Below are 19,919 nucleotides of genomic sequence, written 5' to 3' on the forward strand. Positions count from 1 at the left end.
AGAACTATCCCACCATAGAGAAGGAATGTCTGGCCATGGTGGGAGCTCTTGGAAAGCTGCAGCCATATCCATTTGGCTGGTGCTTCACTGTGTACACTGACCAACCACCCCCCGACTTGGCTGCATCAAATCAAAGAGGCCAATGCCAAGCTCCTGAGGTGGATTCTACTTCTGCAGGATGATGACCTGGAGGTGGCCCATATTAAGGGGAGCAGCAATGTTATAGATGATGTCCTATCATTCAGGGAGGTCCAGAGCTTCCCCCAGATTACTGGCTAAGTGACCCTGCTCAGTTCAATCTTGAAATGGGGAGAGATGTGGCGATTTGGGTTTATACAGATTTTATTCCCCTGGCTAGGCTATGTGTTTCCTACTGTACAATAGCAATCCAAGGTGGGTGCCTCATTTTCCCTAGGCACAACATCAGTGCATAGGGTGATGGGACTTTGGTTTGGTGACATCTCAGATGTAGACCTGTATTATACTTCCATAATGTACATGCAACTACATATTCAGTCCGAATCCATTTACATACAGCCTGACTGTCATTTTTCTTTGAGTTCTGTTCATGAACACATTCTTTTAATGGAACACACCACCTTAAAGTGTGTTTTAAAGTCACTTTTAAAAGTATGTAAACTCTCCTTTTAAATCAGAATTAATCTCTGTTCATTTAATGAACAAAATTTCCACTGCTTTTAGACCTGAAGAGCCAGAACACTTGAAATTGAGTCACTCTTTCATTTCATCTTGTGTATCCAGAATGGAATTGAATGGTGCTTAATAACCTGGAAAAAACACACTGGAGATAATACTAGTGGCAGAGTGGTAGCTCTGAGGCTATAATTTTGAAGACAAATGGGCCGCATGTTCTGTAAATTAACATCTATTGACAATGCACAAGACTAAAAAAATTTAGCTTCTTAGATCAAGCTAAACTTGCAAGGGTGGCCAGTGGAATAGCAGGTGGACTACAGAAGGCTTTGAGACACACACCAGGGAGTTCTCTAGCACCATTTTCAGAAACATGCTTTTTCTCCCCCACTGTAGAGTTGAACTTCCTCCTGCTTTTAGTGATCTTAACACTAGAGAATATATTTTTCATCACGTAACTAGTGTTGAGAAAGTGTCAGGCTTGATAACTGTATCAGGCCATCACTTTTTTTAGCATCATCTGTCAGCGCTTGTGCTCCAGATGCATGCTGCTTGAGATTGCTGTGCCTGAAGACATAACAGCCCCTGTGACCAGGCTGGGGTATTTAGGTAGAAAATATATCATAATGCAAGAGGTAATATCTTTCTTTGGTCCAGTTTCTGCTAGACAGAATTCTTCATCACTAGGGAAGGAAGCAGACTGGAGCTTTACAGATTGTACATTCCACCTGTAGAAATTGGTCCAATAAAAGATATTACATCACCTATCTTCTCTCAGATCCTTCAACCACCGTAGCTACAACAATACTGCAAACAAATAAAGAAGAACTGCAGGATTGGCAAAGACAGGGGGGAAGGCTAGGGCCCATGGATGTCTCTTGATCTAAGAACAGAAACTTCTCAAAAACATTCATAAACTTCTTTCCTATAGCTCTAAGGAAACTATGGCGTGAGCAGGCGTGGGGGAGTTATGTTAAAAGTAGCCTGTTTATAAACTATGACTAGAAGAGTGGACTCTTCCATTAAGTGTATAAAGTGCACTTTGGGAATAAAGCTTGCAAACTCACCTAGAGGAAATCTGTACTGATTTTCATCAAACACAAAAATAGAAATGGAGTTTTATTCTTCCACTTGAGTTTAATATGAATATTACCATTTTGGAAAAAAAATACTCTGCACACTATCTCCTTTATCCTGCTCTTCTGTTGCTTTTATCTGACTGTAGCAGCTTTTCTCCTCTCCCTTCTCGTCACTCAGTCTTGCCCTCTTTACATGACGTATAATAAACAGCACCAACAAAATGTATCCAACTACCTCCACAGACTTCAAGAGCTACAAGAAATTAGGTGTTTTTGATGGGAAAAGCTATTAAGTATTCACTGCTGCAGCTTCAAGAATTATTTCAGTGCAATCGTAATTGGGTGCTAGAAACAACTTAATTCCAATGCTTGCGTGGTGCACCTTTGATGACGGTATTATTAGTTGAAGGGTGGTGATGATAATACAAGTGGTTGATATTTGCCCAAAATATTTACAATGTTAAACAGGAAAACAAATTTTAAGTTTAAACTTTAAGAAGCATGTTGGGGGGCGGAGGGTGTAAGAGATGAGTGAAAATAGTAAGTCACCTGCTCATTTTTCTAACCCTATGCCTTTGAAGGAACCAGATTTTACATCTTTTACATTCTGGTCGGAATAATTACCTCCTGTAATGACGTGAAAGAGGCTGAGCCGATTGGTTGGGTAGCCTACCTGGGTAGCTTAGTACCCTATTTAGCAAGTTATATGCCCAAGAAGAGGGGAGGAATAAATTTTCTAGCTAGCAAGGTATATGTTCAGCGCCAGGGAAGAGAAGGAGGAAGGGGTGGGAGTTGCCCTGATTTTTCTCACCAAATACATCAGCAATTTGCCTTTAATAACTCTCCCCTTTCGATGAGCGGTTCTGGCCCTTCTCCGTCTCTGCGCGGTCCTGTGCCCTACTCCAGCTATGGAAAACTTGTTAAGGCTGGTGGCGCAACATCTTTTTCTCTGCCCGTTAGGGGGGTTGGGGCTGAGGCAGGCTCTGGGAGTTGGAGGGTCGAGGGCTCCCACCCAGCACCGCAGCCCCTGGTCGAAGGGGCATTTCCCTCCCTAGTGCCCAGCAGCCTGATGCTGTCGGAGGTCACCCATCCTCCCCAACCCAGTATGCTGCTAAGAGCAAGGTCCTGTCTCCATCCCTCCCAGCCGGCTCCAGCGGCTCGCTGAGGGGCGAGGGCACCCCGGGGAACCCCCAGCTGGAGCCGGGGGTCGGGAAGCGCATGGTCCCTGGCGGCCCCCGTTCGATGCTGGCGCAAGGGAGGGCGGAGGTGGCTGGAGGGGGGCGCCGAGGGCTGGGCCCCAGCCGGGCAGGGGGCGCCGCGGGAGGAGGACGGGGAGGCAGATCTAGGGAAAGGGGGCGGCCCGTAAAAAAATCGTTTCCTTCCGGAGAAGCGGCGGCGGCGGCGGGGACTGGCCCTGCCCGGCTCAGCCCCAGGGGCCGGGCGGCGGCTCCCTCCTGGGAGAGGCGCTGGGCGGCCGCCGGGGGAGTGGGCTGAGCGGCGAGCTGGGGCCGCCGCCGCCGCCGCGTGGAGGAGGCTGAGCGGTGGGAGGGGCGGGGAGGGACCAGGCGCGGCGGTGACAAGGTGCCAGCAGCAGCCGAGGGGCCGCCGCCGCCGCCGCCGGGAGAAGTTTCGCCCCAGCCGCCAGCAGCCGCCGTCGGAGCGGGAGGAGGCGCCGGGGCCGGGCCGGCGCTCACTCAGCACCCGGCAGCCGCCGCCGCCACCGCCAGCCGCACCATGGCCGCGCGGTCCCGCCGGCCCTGGCTGAGCGTGGTGCTGGGGCTGGTGCTGGGCTTCACCGCCGCCTCCTGGCTCATCGCCCCCAGAGTGGCCGAGCTGGGCGAGAGGAAGCGGCGCGGCCCCAGCCTCTGCTCCTACTACGGCCGCGCGGCGGGGGGCGGGGGCGTCCGGGCGCAGCAGCAGGAGGCAGCGGCGGCGCTGGGGGCCCCCGGCGGGAGGAGCGGCCCCTGGGAGCTGCAGCTGCAGGCGGGGGAGGGAACCGGCCCCGGCCCCAGCCCCGGCCCCGGCCCCGGCCCCAGCCCCGGCCCCGGCCCCGGCCCCAGCCCCGGCCCCCCAGCCGCGGCCGGCGGCGACTCGGGGCCGGAGGAGGAGGAGGAAGCCGGCAAGAAGCGAGGCGGCGGCGGCGGCGGCGGCAGGCACAACGGCAGCGGGGACTGGGGGGGTCCCGCCGGCTGCGCCCGGCCCCGCAACTTCCTCTACGTGGGGGTGATGACGGCCCAGAAGTACCTGGCCAGCCGGGCGGTGGCGGCGCAGCGGACCTGGGCGCGCTCCATCCCCGGCCGGGTGGAGTTCTTCTCCAGCCAGGGCTCCGCCGCCCCGCGGCTGCCGCCGCTGCCGCTCGTCGCCCTGCGCGGGGTGGACGACTCCTACCCGCCGCAGAAGAAATCCTTCATGATGCTCAAGTACATGCACGACCGCTACCTGGACAAGTACGAGTGGTTCATGCGGGCGGACGACGACGTCTACATCAAAGGTGATGCGGCGCCCCCCTCCCCCCGCTCCTTCCCGGGCTGCCCGCGCGGCAGCGGCAGCCCCGGGCTAACCCCGCTTCTCCCCGCTCTGTGGAGCGGCCGAGCCGGGACCCCCCGCCCCAGGGGAAGGCAGAGTCCGAGGCCCGCAGTAGTTGGGGGAAAACTTTCAGCCGGCGGAGACGCGCCTGAGGAGCCGCCCGGGCCGTTCAGTGCCCCTCACGGCTCCGCCAGCCCCGAGGCAGGGTAAGAGCCGGCGGCGGGGCCGAGCCCTCTCCCCCTGGCCGCGCCCGCCGAGCTGCCCAGGGCAGCGCCACCACGGGGGGCGGAGGGGTTCGGCTGTGCGGCCGTGGGGGAGGGGAGGGCTCCGCCCTCGGGGCTTGAGAGCGATGGGTGCAGAGTTCTCGCCTCCAGCCCTAGGGGCGCCCTGCGCCGCTAGCCCCGGCGGGGGAACTCCGAGAGCGGCCGTGGGAGGCGCTGCTATTGCTTCCTGCCCTCCCCCGCAAGGCTGCAGGGACTTCTCTTGGCAGCTGCCTGGAATTGTATGGGAAGGGGCCCGTCGGCATCAGAGGGGTCGCCGAGTTAGTCCGTATCTTCAAAAACAACGAGAAGTCCCGTGGCACCTTATAGACTGACGGATATTTTGGAGCATAAGCTTTGGTGGGCAAAGAGCAGCTTGGTCAGCAGGCTAGTAATCCTAGGAGTCAGTTGCGCTCCTCCCAGCTGAGCCAGCCCAGGGCGCTTGCCCTTAAGGAATGAGTACGCTCTCCAGCACTAACGTAGTTGTGGTGGTAGCTGCTTCTCTCACTGAGTGGTAGGAAACGTGTGTCTGGCGTTTGTAAGGAATGAGGGGGAAATACCCAGGTGCAGAGGGTTTTAAAAGGCTCCACTTCCCTTCAAATACTGTTCTGGTCCAGAGAAACATCCGCGTGTGTCAGTTCTCCCAGGTGTTGCGAGGTTAATCTCCCTTCTCAATTGCACGTACTCGCTTGGTTTCCAAGAAATGCATATTCTACCGGGCAGAGTATTTGGAACTGTAATCAGGTTGCATATGGAAGGAAGTGTGTGGGCTCCAAAGCTTTTAGTGATATTAGTATTAAGGAGGCATGGCTTTGCGGTGAGAAATCAATACTCTTGAATGCTGTAAGGGCACTAAAGATGATGTGCTGGAAAGTATACTTAAGGACCAACTAAATGCCTCACTGTTTGAAGCACATATTTATTATTTTCATGATGGCTGACTTAAAGAGGATCCGTTATTGCAGTCTGGGCACTTCTTATGTGGTCAAAGGAAAGAAACCTGCCAGCTTTCACCAGTTGAAGAATTTAAGATTGAACTTCAGAAAAGTTGTTTAGGAAAGCCTTGGTTGGTGGGAATTTGGTTATGTTTTTTAATAGTGTGCTTTAAAGTGTGTCACGTAGCTGTGCAGCCTAAGGGTGGCAGTCCGTCCTCATCTTACTCTTCTGTGTCCAGCTATTGCTGCTCATGAGATAAGTAGCGTTACACATCAGACATCCCTCCTACTTAGGTGTAGCAGTTTGAATGAAGGACTGAACTTAGATCAGGCTACTGTAAATTTCAAAAGACTTGTTTTTGTTAAAATAAGAAAATGTTTTTGCTGCCTTTTTAACATATAGATTTTTGGATTAAACAATTCTTTTTTTGCCATTCCACACGTCCTTTGAATCCAGGATTTTCTTTCATTATTCTTCTTCATCAGTGTTGCAGAGGATCCTTATCAAGCCTTTGTCATGCTTTGCAGTATGCTTTCTATTCAAGTTTTAGTTCCTCTGAGAAATGGCCGTCTGACACATGCTCCTTACAACATATACTGCTGTTGCTTGAGGAAAATGCTTGTGTTTGGATAAGCAAAAAATCCTCACTATTTGGAAAGATTAGGTATATTAGTAGCAGGAAGGCTCATTTTCAGTGCCCATTAAAGATGTTAAGGCATGTAGCAATTTTACTTACGAAGGAGATAATTTGTCTGACTTCCAGGGCTACATAGTTACATTGGCTAATTATATATCTGTATATTACAGACTAGAAGTCATACAGAAAGGAAAAAACACTGTCACTCTTCTTTTGTACTTACTTGTAAACTGGAAACAATCTTTTTTTTTCTTTTGTAAATTGGTACAGGGCTAAATTTATACCAAAATTAAACTTCAAAAATGTTGAATTGTAAATGCCTCAAAAATAGCAGAGATCTCAAAAGGAGAAATTGACATCAGGTTATCTTTTGTTGCTATGTTCTACATAATTGGAACCATCTGAACAAGTGACTGATATAGATGTTGAGAAAAAATAAAATAATATTTAACAGAAAGCAGATTTAAGTCAATTATATCACTTGTATTTTTTTAAATTAATCCGTAATAATATTTTCTGGCACGATTTCACAGATGCTGGGAGTAGGGCTGGTCGGGTGCTTCAGCACTCTTTAGCTTGAATTGGTTTTCTTTACATACAGAATTTACATTTTTTGTTCCATGGCAAGTTGTTCCAGCACCCCAGCATAGTTTTCTCTATTTGGGATGTTCTAGCAATGCCAGTTTTGTCTATGTAAGTTTAATAGGATGTCAAGTCCTCCTCATTTTTTTAGGTAACCTGTGCTGGGCAGTGATGTTCCAGTAAAGCTATCTTGCCAAAACATCTGGGTGTAAGACACATTTTATACTGGTAAAAAAAGGTATTTTCCCCCATATAACTGATAGCAGTTCCCCAAATGAAAGTACCTATACCAGCAAAAGTACTTTTTTGGTAATATAATTACAGATACACTAATGCATTTGCTAATGTAAGGTATCATAAAACTTAGAATTGGAATAGGAAGGTTGGTTGGGTGTGATTCCCCCCCCCCCTTTTAAAGTGTGGGATGGAATTTAGGAAACTACATTAGATTTTTTATTTGAAAAATACATCAACAGTGCTTCTTACATTTAAAGTATGCAGAAAACTAGAGAACTGTTCAAAGCGCTGAAAGGATAATGCTCGCCTTTTCTCATCCTAGGGGAAAAATTGGAGGAGTTTCTTAGGTCACTGAACAGCAGTAAACCTCTCTATCTGGGGCAAACTGGTCTGGGAAATATTGAAGAACTTGGAAAACTGGGGCTTGAGCCTGGAGAAAATTTCTGCATGGGAGGGCCAGGAATGATATTCAGTAGAGAAGTTCTTCGGAGAATGGTGCCACACATTGGTGAATGTCTTCGAGAAATGTACACCACACATGAGGACGTGGAAGTGGGAAGATGCGTCCGACGGTTTGGTGGAACTCAGTGCGTTTGGTCATATGAGGTAAGAAGTAATGGATAAATCATGAAGGTTTTCATATACAGATTTCTATTGGAGAATTCAAGTAAATGTTTCTCTAATCTTTTTCTCTACTATTTTTATGTGCACATATATCAGGATATAAATTACTACTTGTGAAAAGAGGAGAAATCCATTCGTAGCACCTTATCACTAAAAATATTTTGATTTAGTTATTTGTTTTCACAAATACAAGTTGTTTTCAGGTGCAAAAGAGAATTTGTCACTGGAAGAAGTATCATAAATTTGTCATGTTGTATATCATGACTTATTATAATACCAGCTTTTGGCTTTATATGCATTTGTTTTACAAATTGCAATTGGAGTAAATATGTGTATTAACATTTGGATCACTTTTATACCGATTGTGCATAATGTCTTCATCTCATACAATCACTCGAGATTATATCCTTTTCTGGGTTCTTCAACAATGTTTCTGTGATGTTCAGAGTATAGTAGCATTTATTATCTTCCTAATAACTCAGATGTACTTTTAATATTGAACTGTTTTTGTGAAAAAGCAAAGGTGGTATGATTACTTTTTCCGGAGTCTAATGAAGTGGTGTTTGACTAAGAAATATCACACCAATAAACACAGGGGCTATGTCTACATGAGAGACTTTTCCTGGCAAAACTGGGCTTTTGTCGGGGGAAAAAAATGCGGAGCGTGCACATGCAAAATGTGCTTTGTCGACATTTTGTCCACAAACTCAGAACATCAATCAGCAGTGTCACACCTCTCCCTGTTCAGGCATACCTCCTCTCTCGACATTGTTCTTTCAACAAAATAGCCATGTAGATGCTTTGGGGCCCTTTTGTCGACAAGCAGGGCTTCTGGTTCACCGGGCAGCCCTGTTTGCTGAGCTTCTGATCAGCCGTTGTGTCAAGAGAGGGCTGGGCAATCTGGCTGCTCTATGTTGACAGAGTGAATTACTCTTTCAGTCTGTTTATACGTGTAGATGCAATCTGTCTACAGAAGTTTTGCTGGGAAATCCCTTCCGACAGTGATTTCTGTCGACAGAGGCTTCTTGTGTAGATGTAGTCAGGCAGTATAACAAATTATAGAAGTAATACGTATTCGAGGAGCAAATAAATTCCTCTAATATTCAATCAAGTGAAGGCATATAATATACTGCTAAAAATTTGGTTGTATTACTGATATTATTTTACAAAACTAAATCAATCTCTATAGCTGTCCAGTAGCACTTTAAAGACTAACAAAATAATTTATTAGGTGATGAGCTTTCATGGGACAGACCCACTTCTTCAGATCATAGCCATACCAGTTAATAGAACTGTACCTTAAATATTGAGTCTGTTCTGGTACGGCTATGATCTGAAGAAGTGGGTCTGTTCCACGAAATCTCATCACCTAATAAATTATTTTGTTAGTCTTTAAAGTGCTACTGGGCTGCTTTTCTGTTTTGATAGTGTATAGACTAGAACGGCTTTCTCTCTGTTACCAATCTCTATAGCTGTTTTACTAGGAGGCTGTAATTAGCTGTAAGATTATTTTTGGAGATAAAAATATAGATTCAGAGTACATGGACAAGGGTCATAGCTGACAGGGTGAGTATGATTTAAGTTATTTTGACTTGTTCTTTAGTATTAATATATTCTTGCCCTTGTGGCACTTTTCTCGTTAAACAGGAGAAAATCATTTCAGTAGGACAGTGAAAGAGGTTATATGTCATTAATGACAAAAAAGCCAGTAAAGTAATTGGTTTGGTATGTTACTTTTTTTTCCAGAAACCTTCAACTCAATTTTGTGGCCTTTTTAAAAATGACTTTGGAAAGCTATATTGGATGCAAATGGATGGATATTTATTTAATAGTTAAAGTCTCTGCTTAGTAAAATATTGCTCACGAGTGATTGCAGCCTCATTCTTAACCACATTATTAAATTAATAAGTATGTTTTGCAGATATCCTTTGGGAACATTTTGTGTGACAGTGCATAAAATACACTAGTAGCATTGAAAAATTGCTCAAAATAGTGAAATAATAGGGTTCATCATGCAGGTGGATGTAAACCTTTGACTAGAACTCTCTAATCACCATTTTAATCAAACTACTAGGTACCTACTTTCTGATCTATTTGGGCTGCTCTCAGACAAGGCCCTGTTGAAATCCACAGGTCTTCATGTTGTTGCATAGGGTCTATCCATGCATAACAGAATGCAGGATGATATCTCAGTCCTACGAGTGCCATTCTGGGAAATAATGATCACATTTCACACATTCTTCTTTGTTGCCTTGGTTAATTTTTTTTCCAGAAAACTGGCAATCAAATTAGAAGTATTCATGTGTTCATTAACTGTAGCTTCTTAGTCATATTTTATGTTGATAGTGCATGCCAGGCCTACAGTACTTAACTCCTGATGCCACTTACCAGAAGTGGCATAGTCTTATATAAGGCTATTTTAACCCCCTTTCTACACTGAGCTCCACACAAGCACCACCTACTTTTTGAAAGATACAATTATTTAAATAAAGCATTTTCCTTTTATTTCCAAATTGAATTAAGGACATAAGTAATGCAATTTAAATCTGCTAGAATATTAAATAAAGAATAATTAAAAGTAAATGCTCGATACTGTAATATTAAGTTGAAATTTTGAAAAGTGTCCTAATATTAGAAGTTTTGTTACTTCAAGTACAAAGGTCTCTGAAACACATATATGATTAAAATGAACTTTGAGACAATACATTAGTTCTGAATCTTTAAAGTTATTTACAACAGAGAGAAAGTGAAATTAGTACAAATTCTTCATAGCAAACCAAAATGCAGCTATTTCTAGATGAGAAACATATTTTCTAATCATCCGTTTAGATGTGCTAGCAAATAGGATGGGATTTTAAGATGAAAAAAGAAGAGACTAGATATGCAACATGTTTTAAGTCACATGTGACAAAATATATATTTTACATTTTATTCAAAAATACTTTTATTGAAGCATTTAAGTAACACATTTTAGAATGCCTGCATGAATGGGTCTTGTAGGATTTTATTTTTTTCCAGTTTTGCCATGAAATAGAACTGGAGACATAATGCTCCAGTTTCAGCAAAGCCCTAGATTTTCTGACAAACAAAGGGATACTTAGGTTCCATATGTGCTTTTGAACAGTTTCACATCATCTTTATTATGTAGTAGTTTGTTCAAGGTACAGGATTTGATTATGTACCTCCATTGATACTACTGCTGACAGTTAACTTAGACTGGCCTGTCCAGTGATTTTTTTTTTCATTGCAGTGCATAAAATGACATTTTTGTTGTAGTGCTGTAATAAACTGTGATGGTGTGCTCTGTTACGAATTCCGTAGAAAATCAAGCTACTTCACATACTTCAGTTCAGATTTTTCCCTCAGGTAAATGCATGCAACTTTTAGACCCAGTCCTATACTCCTTTTGTGGGCTGAAGTTGAGTCCAGGTGGGTTGCAATACCTGGACACAACAGTGTGATGTCAGGGCAAAGTTTCATCCTTCTTTACCAACTTCCATGCTTCTGTTGGGTCTTACACTGTTGTATGTTGCTACAGAATAATTCAGTAGCACCTGCACAGTAATTTAATGGATTTAAACTGGTATAGGCAAGAGCAGAATCAACCCATTACTGTATTTCTTGGGGATGAGTCTGTACAGATATTTTTATTTACAGATTGCATGCTTAACTTTTTAAGAAGCAGGTAGTTATAGCTCTCTATATTGTAGCCTCATTTTCCCAGTTGCTCCTTTTTTTCTTAGTGTGCTTTTTTAAATCATACATGAAGAAAATTCAGTGTTATTCAGAGCATATTTTGAAGGTTAAATATCAAAATTGTGTGCTGGGTGATAAAGTTAACATGGGTAAGAGTGGCAACCCATCTCTGTGGTTTCTGCTTCCGTTTATGGATTTAGCCACTGTCAGATACATAACTTTTATGTATGCTTAATGCAAAATGATGTTTCTAAAAATGTGTTAACATATTTTAGAACAATGCTTATTTTTCCAGTGTAGACAAATGCTGTGATGGTTCAATACTCAAAGTTTTGGTGATGTCATACCAATTGATATGTTATGGACCTTGTCTGTCTGCTTAAGGTAAATCTCCTCTCTGTGTATTTAATACAGTATTGCTAACCCTTGCTGCCAAAAAAATGAGCTTTTGAAATATTTGTGATTTTTGCCTTTTGATTTTTCTTTTTATTTAAGCCTTTCAGTGTTTGTGTTTTCAAGATGTTCTTTATAACTTGGAGGTCTAGAAATGACTTTTAATGAGATTAGCTATGGTGCTGTTGATGCAGAGTTTTGTAAAATGTTATATTCTGTTGAGCATCACTCTCTACAGTATTTAAAAACAACACATCTGTTTATTTGGGTTTTTATTTGTTTTTTGTTGGTTTACCATTTTAAAGAGACTTGACTGTGGAAACTTATATCAGGTAATTTGTTGGCCACATGTTCTTTTTTAAACTACAGTTCTGATTTTGTGAACATTTGTAAAAATTTCATAGTCCCTAGATATTGCATAGAAAATAGTTATGACTAGCGAAATAAAATGCTGGATTTAACTAGCTGCAAGCATTTCTCCCCCCAGAAATTGTCCCTGGGGGGGCAGCCGTGTTAGTCTGTAGTTTATATGTAGTTTATTAGTTTATAGTCTTAGTTTATAAGTTTATAGTTTATATAGAGTTTATTACTTTATTGTAGCCATGTTAGTCTATAGTTTGACAAAAACAAGCAGTCCTGTAGCACCTTAAACACTAACTATGTTGTTTATTAGGTAATGAGCTTTCATGGGGAAGACTACTAAACAAAATAGTCTTTAAGGTGTTACAGGGCTACTTTTTTTCCTGCCAGAAATTGGATATGATCAGTGAGTCAATCAAATTGTGGCTCATTAGTATGGGTATCAAATTGAACAGGAGGTTGTAATCAAGATAACGAGGAACTGTAAAAAGGTGAGAGGAAAGAGGCAAAGACGTAAAAGTCAGATACCCCTGTTACCAGATTGGTATAGGACATTCAAGGTATAAATCTGTTAGGCTTTTGGTTTATTTAATTTGCATGTTGTTTTAAATTCTTTCTTCAGTGCAAGAGAAGATTAATGTTTGAAACTAAGTACTTTGTGAAATGAGATGCATGTATTTTGATCTTTTGAAATTGCATATCGTAATTTCTACAGCATGTACGATTTGGAATGGCTACAGATATTATGTGTGATTTGAGAATTTTCTTCTACTACACCTCTAAATACACAATTCCCGTGCCAGTGTGCACATTTTATCATCATTTTTATGTGGTTCTATGAAAATGTTCCATTATATTATTATAGTTGAAAAACAGTTACAGGCTAAGACTGTTTAATAGTCTGCCTCTTGGTGGCTTCTGATAATGAGGCAATGTAATTTATAGTATTGTGAGCATGCTGAAATATGCTAATGATAGGAACTGTAATTAATACTAAATTCACAATATTCAAGATCCTGTTGGTCAGTGTATTATAAAAATGGGTTTTGTACCTTTTCCCATTATTTTTAAAAAAGTAAAAGATTTGTCTTTACAAACATCCAATCAGATAAAAATGTCACATTTCAGGAAGCTTGCTTTGAAAGTTCACTGATATCTCAGCACTTTTATTTGAGACTGTCAAGCCTTATAAGGGGCCCTCTTTCCTCTTAAAATATCCTGGTTTTTTCCATCAAAGTCAGCACTGCTCTTTGCATCTTTTACTTCAAATTTATGTCCTATGCTTCTGTTTTGTGGATATATGGTAAAGCGGGGTGGGAATGTGTACATGGGGTAATACACACTTGTGGACCATTAACAACTGTGGCATGACCACAGAACTAGTTGTTCCATGAATCATTCTGTGCCAAAATCCATAGTTCTGTGGGGTTAGGGTTTTGATTTCTTATGGATTTTTTTGGGCTTTTTGCAAACAAGATGTCCTGTCTGCTCCACAGGACTGCTGACTGCTCCTTTCTGGAAGGAAGAGTGACTCGTTCATTTAATGATTTTATAGATGTGGGTGGGGGTCTGCAACCGAAATAGTGAGAAGAGCCATTTTTTCAAACTCAGTTACAAAATCAGTCCTTCAAGAGCCACAAGGCATATGAATACAAGACAGTTCTTAACAAATAATGTCATACTGTGCTTTTTATCACCCCTATTTTAAGAACAGTGCTCACACAATAACTTGTACCAGTTAGAAAGTTGTTACCCGCCATCTCCAGGCTTTATCTGCATCAGCCCCCAGATCTGCTAGCCTGTCCCCAGGATTAACCCCCTGAACCCTACCTTCCCTCTCCCACCCCCAGGCTTAACCCCCCTGAGCCCCAACCTCCCTCCCCAGCCCACAGGCTTAACTCACCTCACTGCACGCTGTTCTTCAGTGGCTGCTGCATCTCCGCGCTGCTCCCCACAGTCTCCTTCTTGGCATGGTTTTGTGGCTCTGGCAGGGCCAGGCGTGGCTGCCCTCCTCTCAGCTCTCATGCTGGCTTAGACTTCCCCATGTGGGGCAGCTCCCTGGTCAGCTGGATTTCTCTTCTGAGCTCCCTGCTACAGCTGACTGCTCAGTGGCTCCAGAGGCTGCCACCACTTAAACAAAAAATGAAATTCAGTTGGCTCAACTGGCAACTGAATTTAGTTTTTTGTTTAAGCAGTGGCAGGCTCCAGAGCCGCATGGCGAGTCAGCGGGGACAGCGCTTGGAGCCACAATTGGCTCCTTAAAGAGCCACAGGTTGCTGACCCCTGGATGTGGGAATTCTAACTTAGGTTATCTATTGTGTGTGCTGTTATGTAGAAGAGGAAACTGATAAAGGAAGAGAACAGAGAAAGAAATGTGAGTGTATTTCAATGTCTAACAAGACAAATGGACATGGATATGTTTATTTCAGTAAGTTTTACTCCTGGAGAAAAGCACTCATTTTATAGCATTGCTTCTTTAGAGAAAGTTAAATAGAGGCACAATGTTTATCTCTTTTACTTTACTGCTGGAAAGTATTTCTTCAGATATGAATACTCAGAACATACATCATAGACATTTTTCAGTTTCAACTCAGAAATGGTTTATATTTATCAAAACATGTAAACATCTAAAAATTATATTGGATGAAAAAACAATTGTCTTCCTTTATAGTTCAAATGGCCTAATTTTCCTCTCTATATTTATTTTCACTTAAAATTCTCACACTTATTCTCTGCCCAAAGGTGAAATTATGCCAAAAGCATACACACCCTTGAAAAGATGATAAACTAACATGCACGTTGCAATACAATACAATGGTGCCATGAAAGAAAACTTGATAAATGCGTGTTTAAAAAACATACTGGTCTCTAGGATACGTTTAAAGTTGCTGTGAGATAAAACTGCTGTACTTCCTATTAGATTTGATTTAAAATCTGTAATGAGGTCCCTTTTCACAATTCATGTCACGTAACGCGGGAGAGGCTTGGCTTCCAGGAACAGACTTCCAGAAAGAGAACGTTGGATCGGAGTAGAGAAGCACTGTTTTAGTGCTCAATATGTATTCCCTATTATTTCACTCTAGCCATTCTTAGAAATCTTTTCTTTACCTTGAGGTCACTGTCAATGAATACCATCACTAAGGTTTCAGTTCAGTGCCATTATTATCTTCATAGTTCACAAAACTTTATATTTCCCAAAGATTCCGCAGTTTGAATTGTTTTTCACACATTTCATAGATTTGGTTTTATTTCTCCTCCATAATTGTGCAAATACAATTCTGTCATTGAAGCATAAATCACCCAAACATTTGTGAAGCTGTGATGCCTGATTTTTTTCCACAAGATGAGTTGTTTGCTGAAGATGAAAATGTAAATAAAATTGAATAAGTTGCTTTTAATACAGGCAACCCTTCTTAAACTTTATTTGCTCTTTAAACTTAATTTTTTGCTGTTGCTTTTTTACAGTTGACAAAATATTCTTTGATTTTGTTTTCCTATATGTCTCCTCTTACCGTGATTTAAGACTGTTCTCTTGGGCTCCATCTCCCTTTCACCCCCAACTTTTGATAAGGTCAGCAAAACAGTTGGGCCACATCTACATGAGTTGCTTTTCCCAGCAAAACTGGGCTTTTGTCTGGAAAACACAGAGCATATACACACAAAATACACTTTATTGACAGTTTGTTGACAAAACCCGGCATGTCCACCGGCAGTGTTATACCTCTCCCTGTTCAGGTATAAGCCTCTCTTTACGGTGTTCTGTCAACAGAACAGCCATGTAGAACACTTCTGTTGACAGACAGACGGCTTCTGGTTCTCTGGGCAGCCCTATTTTGCAGAATTTCTGGTCAGCCATTTTGTCGAGAGAGGACCCGGCATTCTGGCCGCTCTCTGTTGACAGAGTGGATTGCTCTTTTGATCTGCTTTTATGTGTAGATGCAATCTGTTGACAGAAGCTTTGCCGGGAAATCCCTTCCAACAGTCACTTCTGTTGACAAAGGCTTCTCTTGTAGACATGGCCTTTATGTTGCAATAGTGAAATGTTCGTTAAGAAAGCAACTGCTAGCTATAGATAAGAAAACCTATATACTCATGCGTGTGGAAGACAAGATATTTTGGGAGAGATGTTAACTTTAAGCATTATTTCAGCTGTAACTACAATTTAGAAAACCTGTTCTGTTCTGTCACACCCATGAAAAAGAGAAGAGGATACAGGCTATTTTTCATCAGAGAGGAATGAGCTTTCCAAAGGTCCTTTCATTGTCTTTGTGTGTGGGCCCTGGGAATGCTCTCACAATGGACTACTCTACTGAGTGGTTGAAGGATAGGGTGCAAAATTCTTTCACAGCCGCTGCCTCCCGCGCTGCTCCCCACTGCCGCTGCTGCCTCCTTGGTGCAGCTGCGCAGCTGCCTCTCACTCCGGCTTTCATGCCGGCTTAGACTTCTGCTCATGTTGGACAGCTCCTTGTCCAGCCGGCTTTCCCTTCTGGGCTCCCTGCCCTGCCGTGGGTGATGGCTTAGCAGCTCCAGCTGCCACCACTTAAACAACAAAACTAAATTCAGTTCATTCAACGGTGAGCAACAGAATTTAGTTTTTTGTTTAAGCGGCGGCAGTGGTACCCTCTGGAGCTGCATGTGGAGCCAGCAGTGGCAGCTCTCGGAGCCGCATGTGACCCCTCAAAGATCCACATGAGGCTCCGGAGCTGCAGGTTGCTGATCCATGACCTCGGGTTTTGGGGACCAACTTGGGATTAAGAGGCTTCAACACATGATCTCAAAACCTATTTTTGTAAAACAAAAATGTAAGGTATCTCAGGTTTAGAAAGGAAAATTAAACTGTAACAAGTACAGACAGAAAAAGAGCTACAGTAAACTCATTCATATCTGGCATTCTATTATCCGGAACGCTCAAATAACAGGCATTTTGGCCTTAAGCAAATTGTAGTAAAGTTTTCCATAAGTACAGTACAGTTAAAGGAAATACAAATAAATATAGAATATTTGAATATCCAGCAACCTCCCAGTCCTGGGGTTTTGGGATATGAAAGAGCTTACTGTACTAGGATGATGGGGAGGACCTGTTTTATGAGAATAGAGTGGAAGAGTGTGACATGTTTTGTTTAGTAAAAAATAAAGTTGAGATGTACAATAATATGATTGCACTCTTTAAATACATTGAGAGTTGGGGATAATACCAGAAAGGGTGAAGGGTTATTTAAGCCCAAGGATTGCACTGACACAAGAACAAACAGATATTAACTGGCCATGAACAAAGTCAGGTTGGAAATTTGAGAACCTCATTCCTTCATCTAACAGCATTCCAGGAGTCATGGGGGCTGGGTAAATTTATGAGTGTATGATGTGGTTACTTATGACAAAATGGGGCAGGGCTTAACAGACCTGTGGATTGTTTCTGGTTTATTTCTTAGGTTTCTAAATGCTCAGGCTTCCACCATGCATGGATTAGGAAGGCATGTTTTCCTCCAGTGAATTCTGGGAGGTGTTTCCTTTGAAGCATGGCCACGGCAGGAGATTGTATGTTGGGTGTGGTAATAATCTCAGGTGCACCAAACATTCTCTCTCTCTCGCTGGTGCTTGGTTGACTGGTTCTTGCTCACATGCTTGAGGTCTAACAGATCACTGCATGTGGGTCAAGGAAGGAATTTTCTAATAGGTCATATTGGCAGTCTGGGAGTTGCAAAGTGTGGGTTATTTGTCTGGGTATTTCTCATTTATTCATTTCACAGCTGATCAGGGAGTCTCAAGCACTGGTAAACCTCAGTCTCCTCTGTTCTCTCCCTTTGGCCCATAATAATGTGATTTCCCGTGACTTGTAATGTGTTGGTCCCATTGCGAAAGCTGTGTGGCGTTAATGGCCTGTGCTGTACTGGAGGTAAGTCTAAGGTCAGAAGGCAAAATTATTATGCTGACTCTGGGACTCTATGGCTGTGTCTACACTACAAAATAACTTTGAAGTTGCTTACTTCAAAGTAACCGACATCGAAGTTGGCAGTCGACACACACCCTACTTCAAAGTTAAACGTCAAAGTAGGGTACTGCTCCATTCCTAGGAATCGAGTAAGGACTTTGAAGGTGAGCTCCCTTACTTTGAAGGTAGCTTCAAAGTAAAGGAAAATGTATATAGACTGTCTGCAGGCTACTTTGAAGTAGTGCCTGACTTCGAAGTTATTTCCTAGTGTAGACATACCTACGTGTACTAGTGCTTCTCTCAGAAAAGAAAATCTGCTTTTGAAAACAATGAGCATGAAATATTAATGTATTGTAATTCTTAACAAGTGGTTTCTTCTTCTAGTTTTAGAGAAGTTTAGGGGATAATTGTTTCAATTAGTTTCTGACTACTTCATGAGGCATGCTGACTCAATACCAGCTCCTTACTCTCTGTATGGGGAACAAGTGTGCTTCCTAAAACCCAGAGGCCATGTATGTTTTATGTAGCATACATGAACAAGATGCATATTTTTATAGTATGTGTATAGCCAAAGCTTCCAAGTTCCTTTGGAGCTCATGCACTTGTAGATGAACAGATTTCTTTTATTGCTTCTCCCACTGAGTTTACAAATGTAGTTTCTGGCTTCACTCTTGCAGATCATAACTGTGCCCCTTAAACTGAACTATTTAATTAAACTAAACAAAAAAACAAAAGCTTTTTAAAGGTAATTCCGAGTATTATACCAACTTCAGATTCATCATCTGCATTTTTTACAACATGTTCTTATTTTTTTCTCTTTCTCTCCCCTTTATGCACAGGAGGCTGACTATAGTGAAAGAGTGAAACTGATTACGTGATGTCCTGTCTAATGCAGAAAATAAACAGAAACAATTTTTCTAGTCTTCAGTTTCAGTAGTTTTAGGCGCTACAATACTCGTAACAACAGTGCATTTTAAAAGGTCAAGTAGATGTGTTTTTTAATTATTAAGGTTCCTTAATTTTCTAATAGAACAATAGTCTAACTTGCCAGATATATTCCCTTATATTTGTGGTTTAATCAGTTTATTGTGGTGTACATACAGGAAAGTAAAAGCATTTAGGCTCTCACATTGATCTCAATAATTCTTCTGTTAAGCATGTAGTGCTGTAGATAGGATGCAGATTCAGATTCATGAAGTCAGAAGGAGCAATCTAATTGAAGCCCATGAAATCACTGTTTGATGCCTACCAAGAATGTCCTTGAATACAAATGGCTTATTGACTTCAGTGATAGCTTATGAACCTTCGGGCTAGTTATTTGGTCACCTGAATAAGGAATTGGGCTAACCATTTGTCATTGAAGTGCTTTTAACTAAATGAAACCCACCTGCTATGAAGTAATGATGTGTATACCCTTTCCTTTCAAAACTCATGGCATTCTCCCCTCCCCGCCACTCCTCCAACCTTAATTAAAACATGGAACTGAATTATTTTTTCACATTTTAGATGTAATAAATTCTAGATGAATAAAATAGGTTCAATCTGACCTTTCTGCACAGATAAAATATAGATCGCTGTGTACTAGAAGCCTTTTATTTCTGGATCATTTCCCAGATATCCAGCATTACCACACGTTATGTTCTGCAAATAGGCCACAGAATTGAGAATATCTATTGCAAAAGACGTTCCATCTTACTGAAAATCACAAAGCTGGAAGCATATTTCACTAATATATTGTTCTGCTTTATAACATTTCTTGAAACATTGCTGGTGAACCTTCAGTACATTTTTAATCTATATGTGTTAGGTAAATAGATGGCAATGAGGCAGCAGGAAAATTTTGAACGTTGTGGTGGTATTCATCAGCTTCAGCGATAAAATAAATTTAAACTACATATATTATTGTAAAATAGACAACTTGAGACATATTTACATAGTGTATATGCATCATTGAGCTTGTAGAGGTGTAGATTCCCAGAACCAGTTTTTATGCCTTTTAACTGCTT

The 19,919-nt window shown here is 42.3% G+C and overlaps 1 protein-coding gene across 1 annotated transcript in view; it reads left to right on the forward strand.

The window, feature by feature from the left end:
* The first annotated feature begins 3,316 nt into the window (after nucleotides 1–3,316).
* CHSY3 (chondroitin sulfate synthase 3) overlaps nucleotides 3,317–19,919 on the forward strand; it is a 243,874-nt gene continuing 227,271 nt past the window's right edge. Inside the window, exons 1-2 of the mRNA XM_074995041.1 lie at nucleotides 3,317–4,224; nucleotides 7,234–7,517. Of these exons, the coding sequence (XP_074851142.1) occupies nucleotides 3,468–4,224; nucleotides 7,234–7,517 (1,041 nt within the window). The 5' untranslated portion in view covers nucleotides 3,317–3,467. The remainder of the gene's footprint in view (nucleotides 4,225–7,233; nucleotides 7,518–19,919) is intronic.

Source organism: Carettochelys insculpta, chromosome 5 (genome assembly GCF_033958435.1).
Source record: "Carettochelys insculpta isolate YL-2023 chromosome 5, ASM3395843v1, whole genome shotgun sequence".
In the NCBI taxonomy this organism is placed as follows: Eukaryota; Metazoa; Chordata; order Testudines; family Carettochelyidae; genus Carettochelys; species Carettochelys insculpta.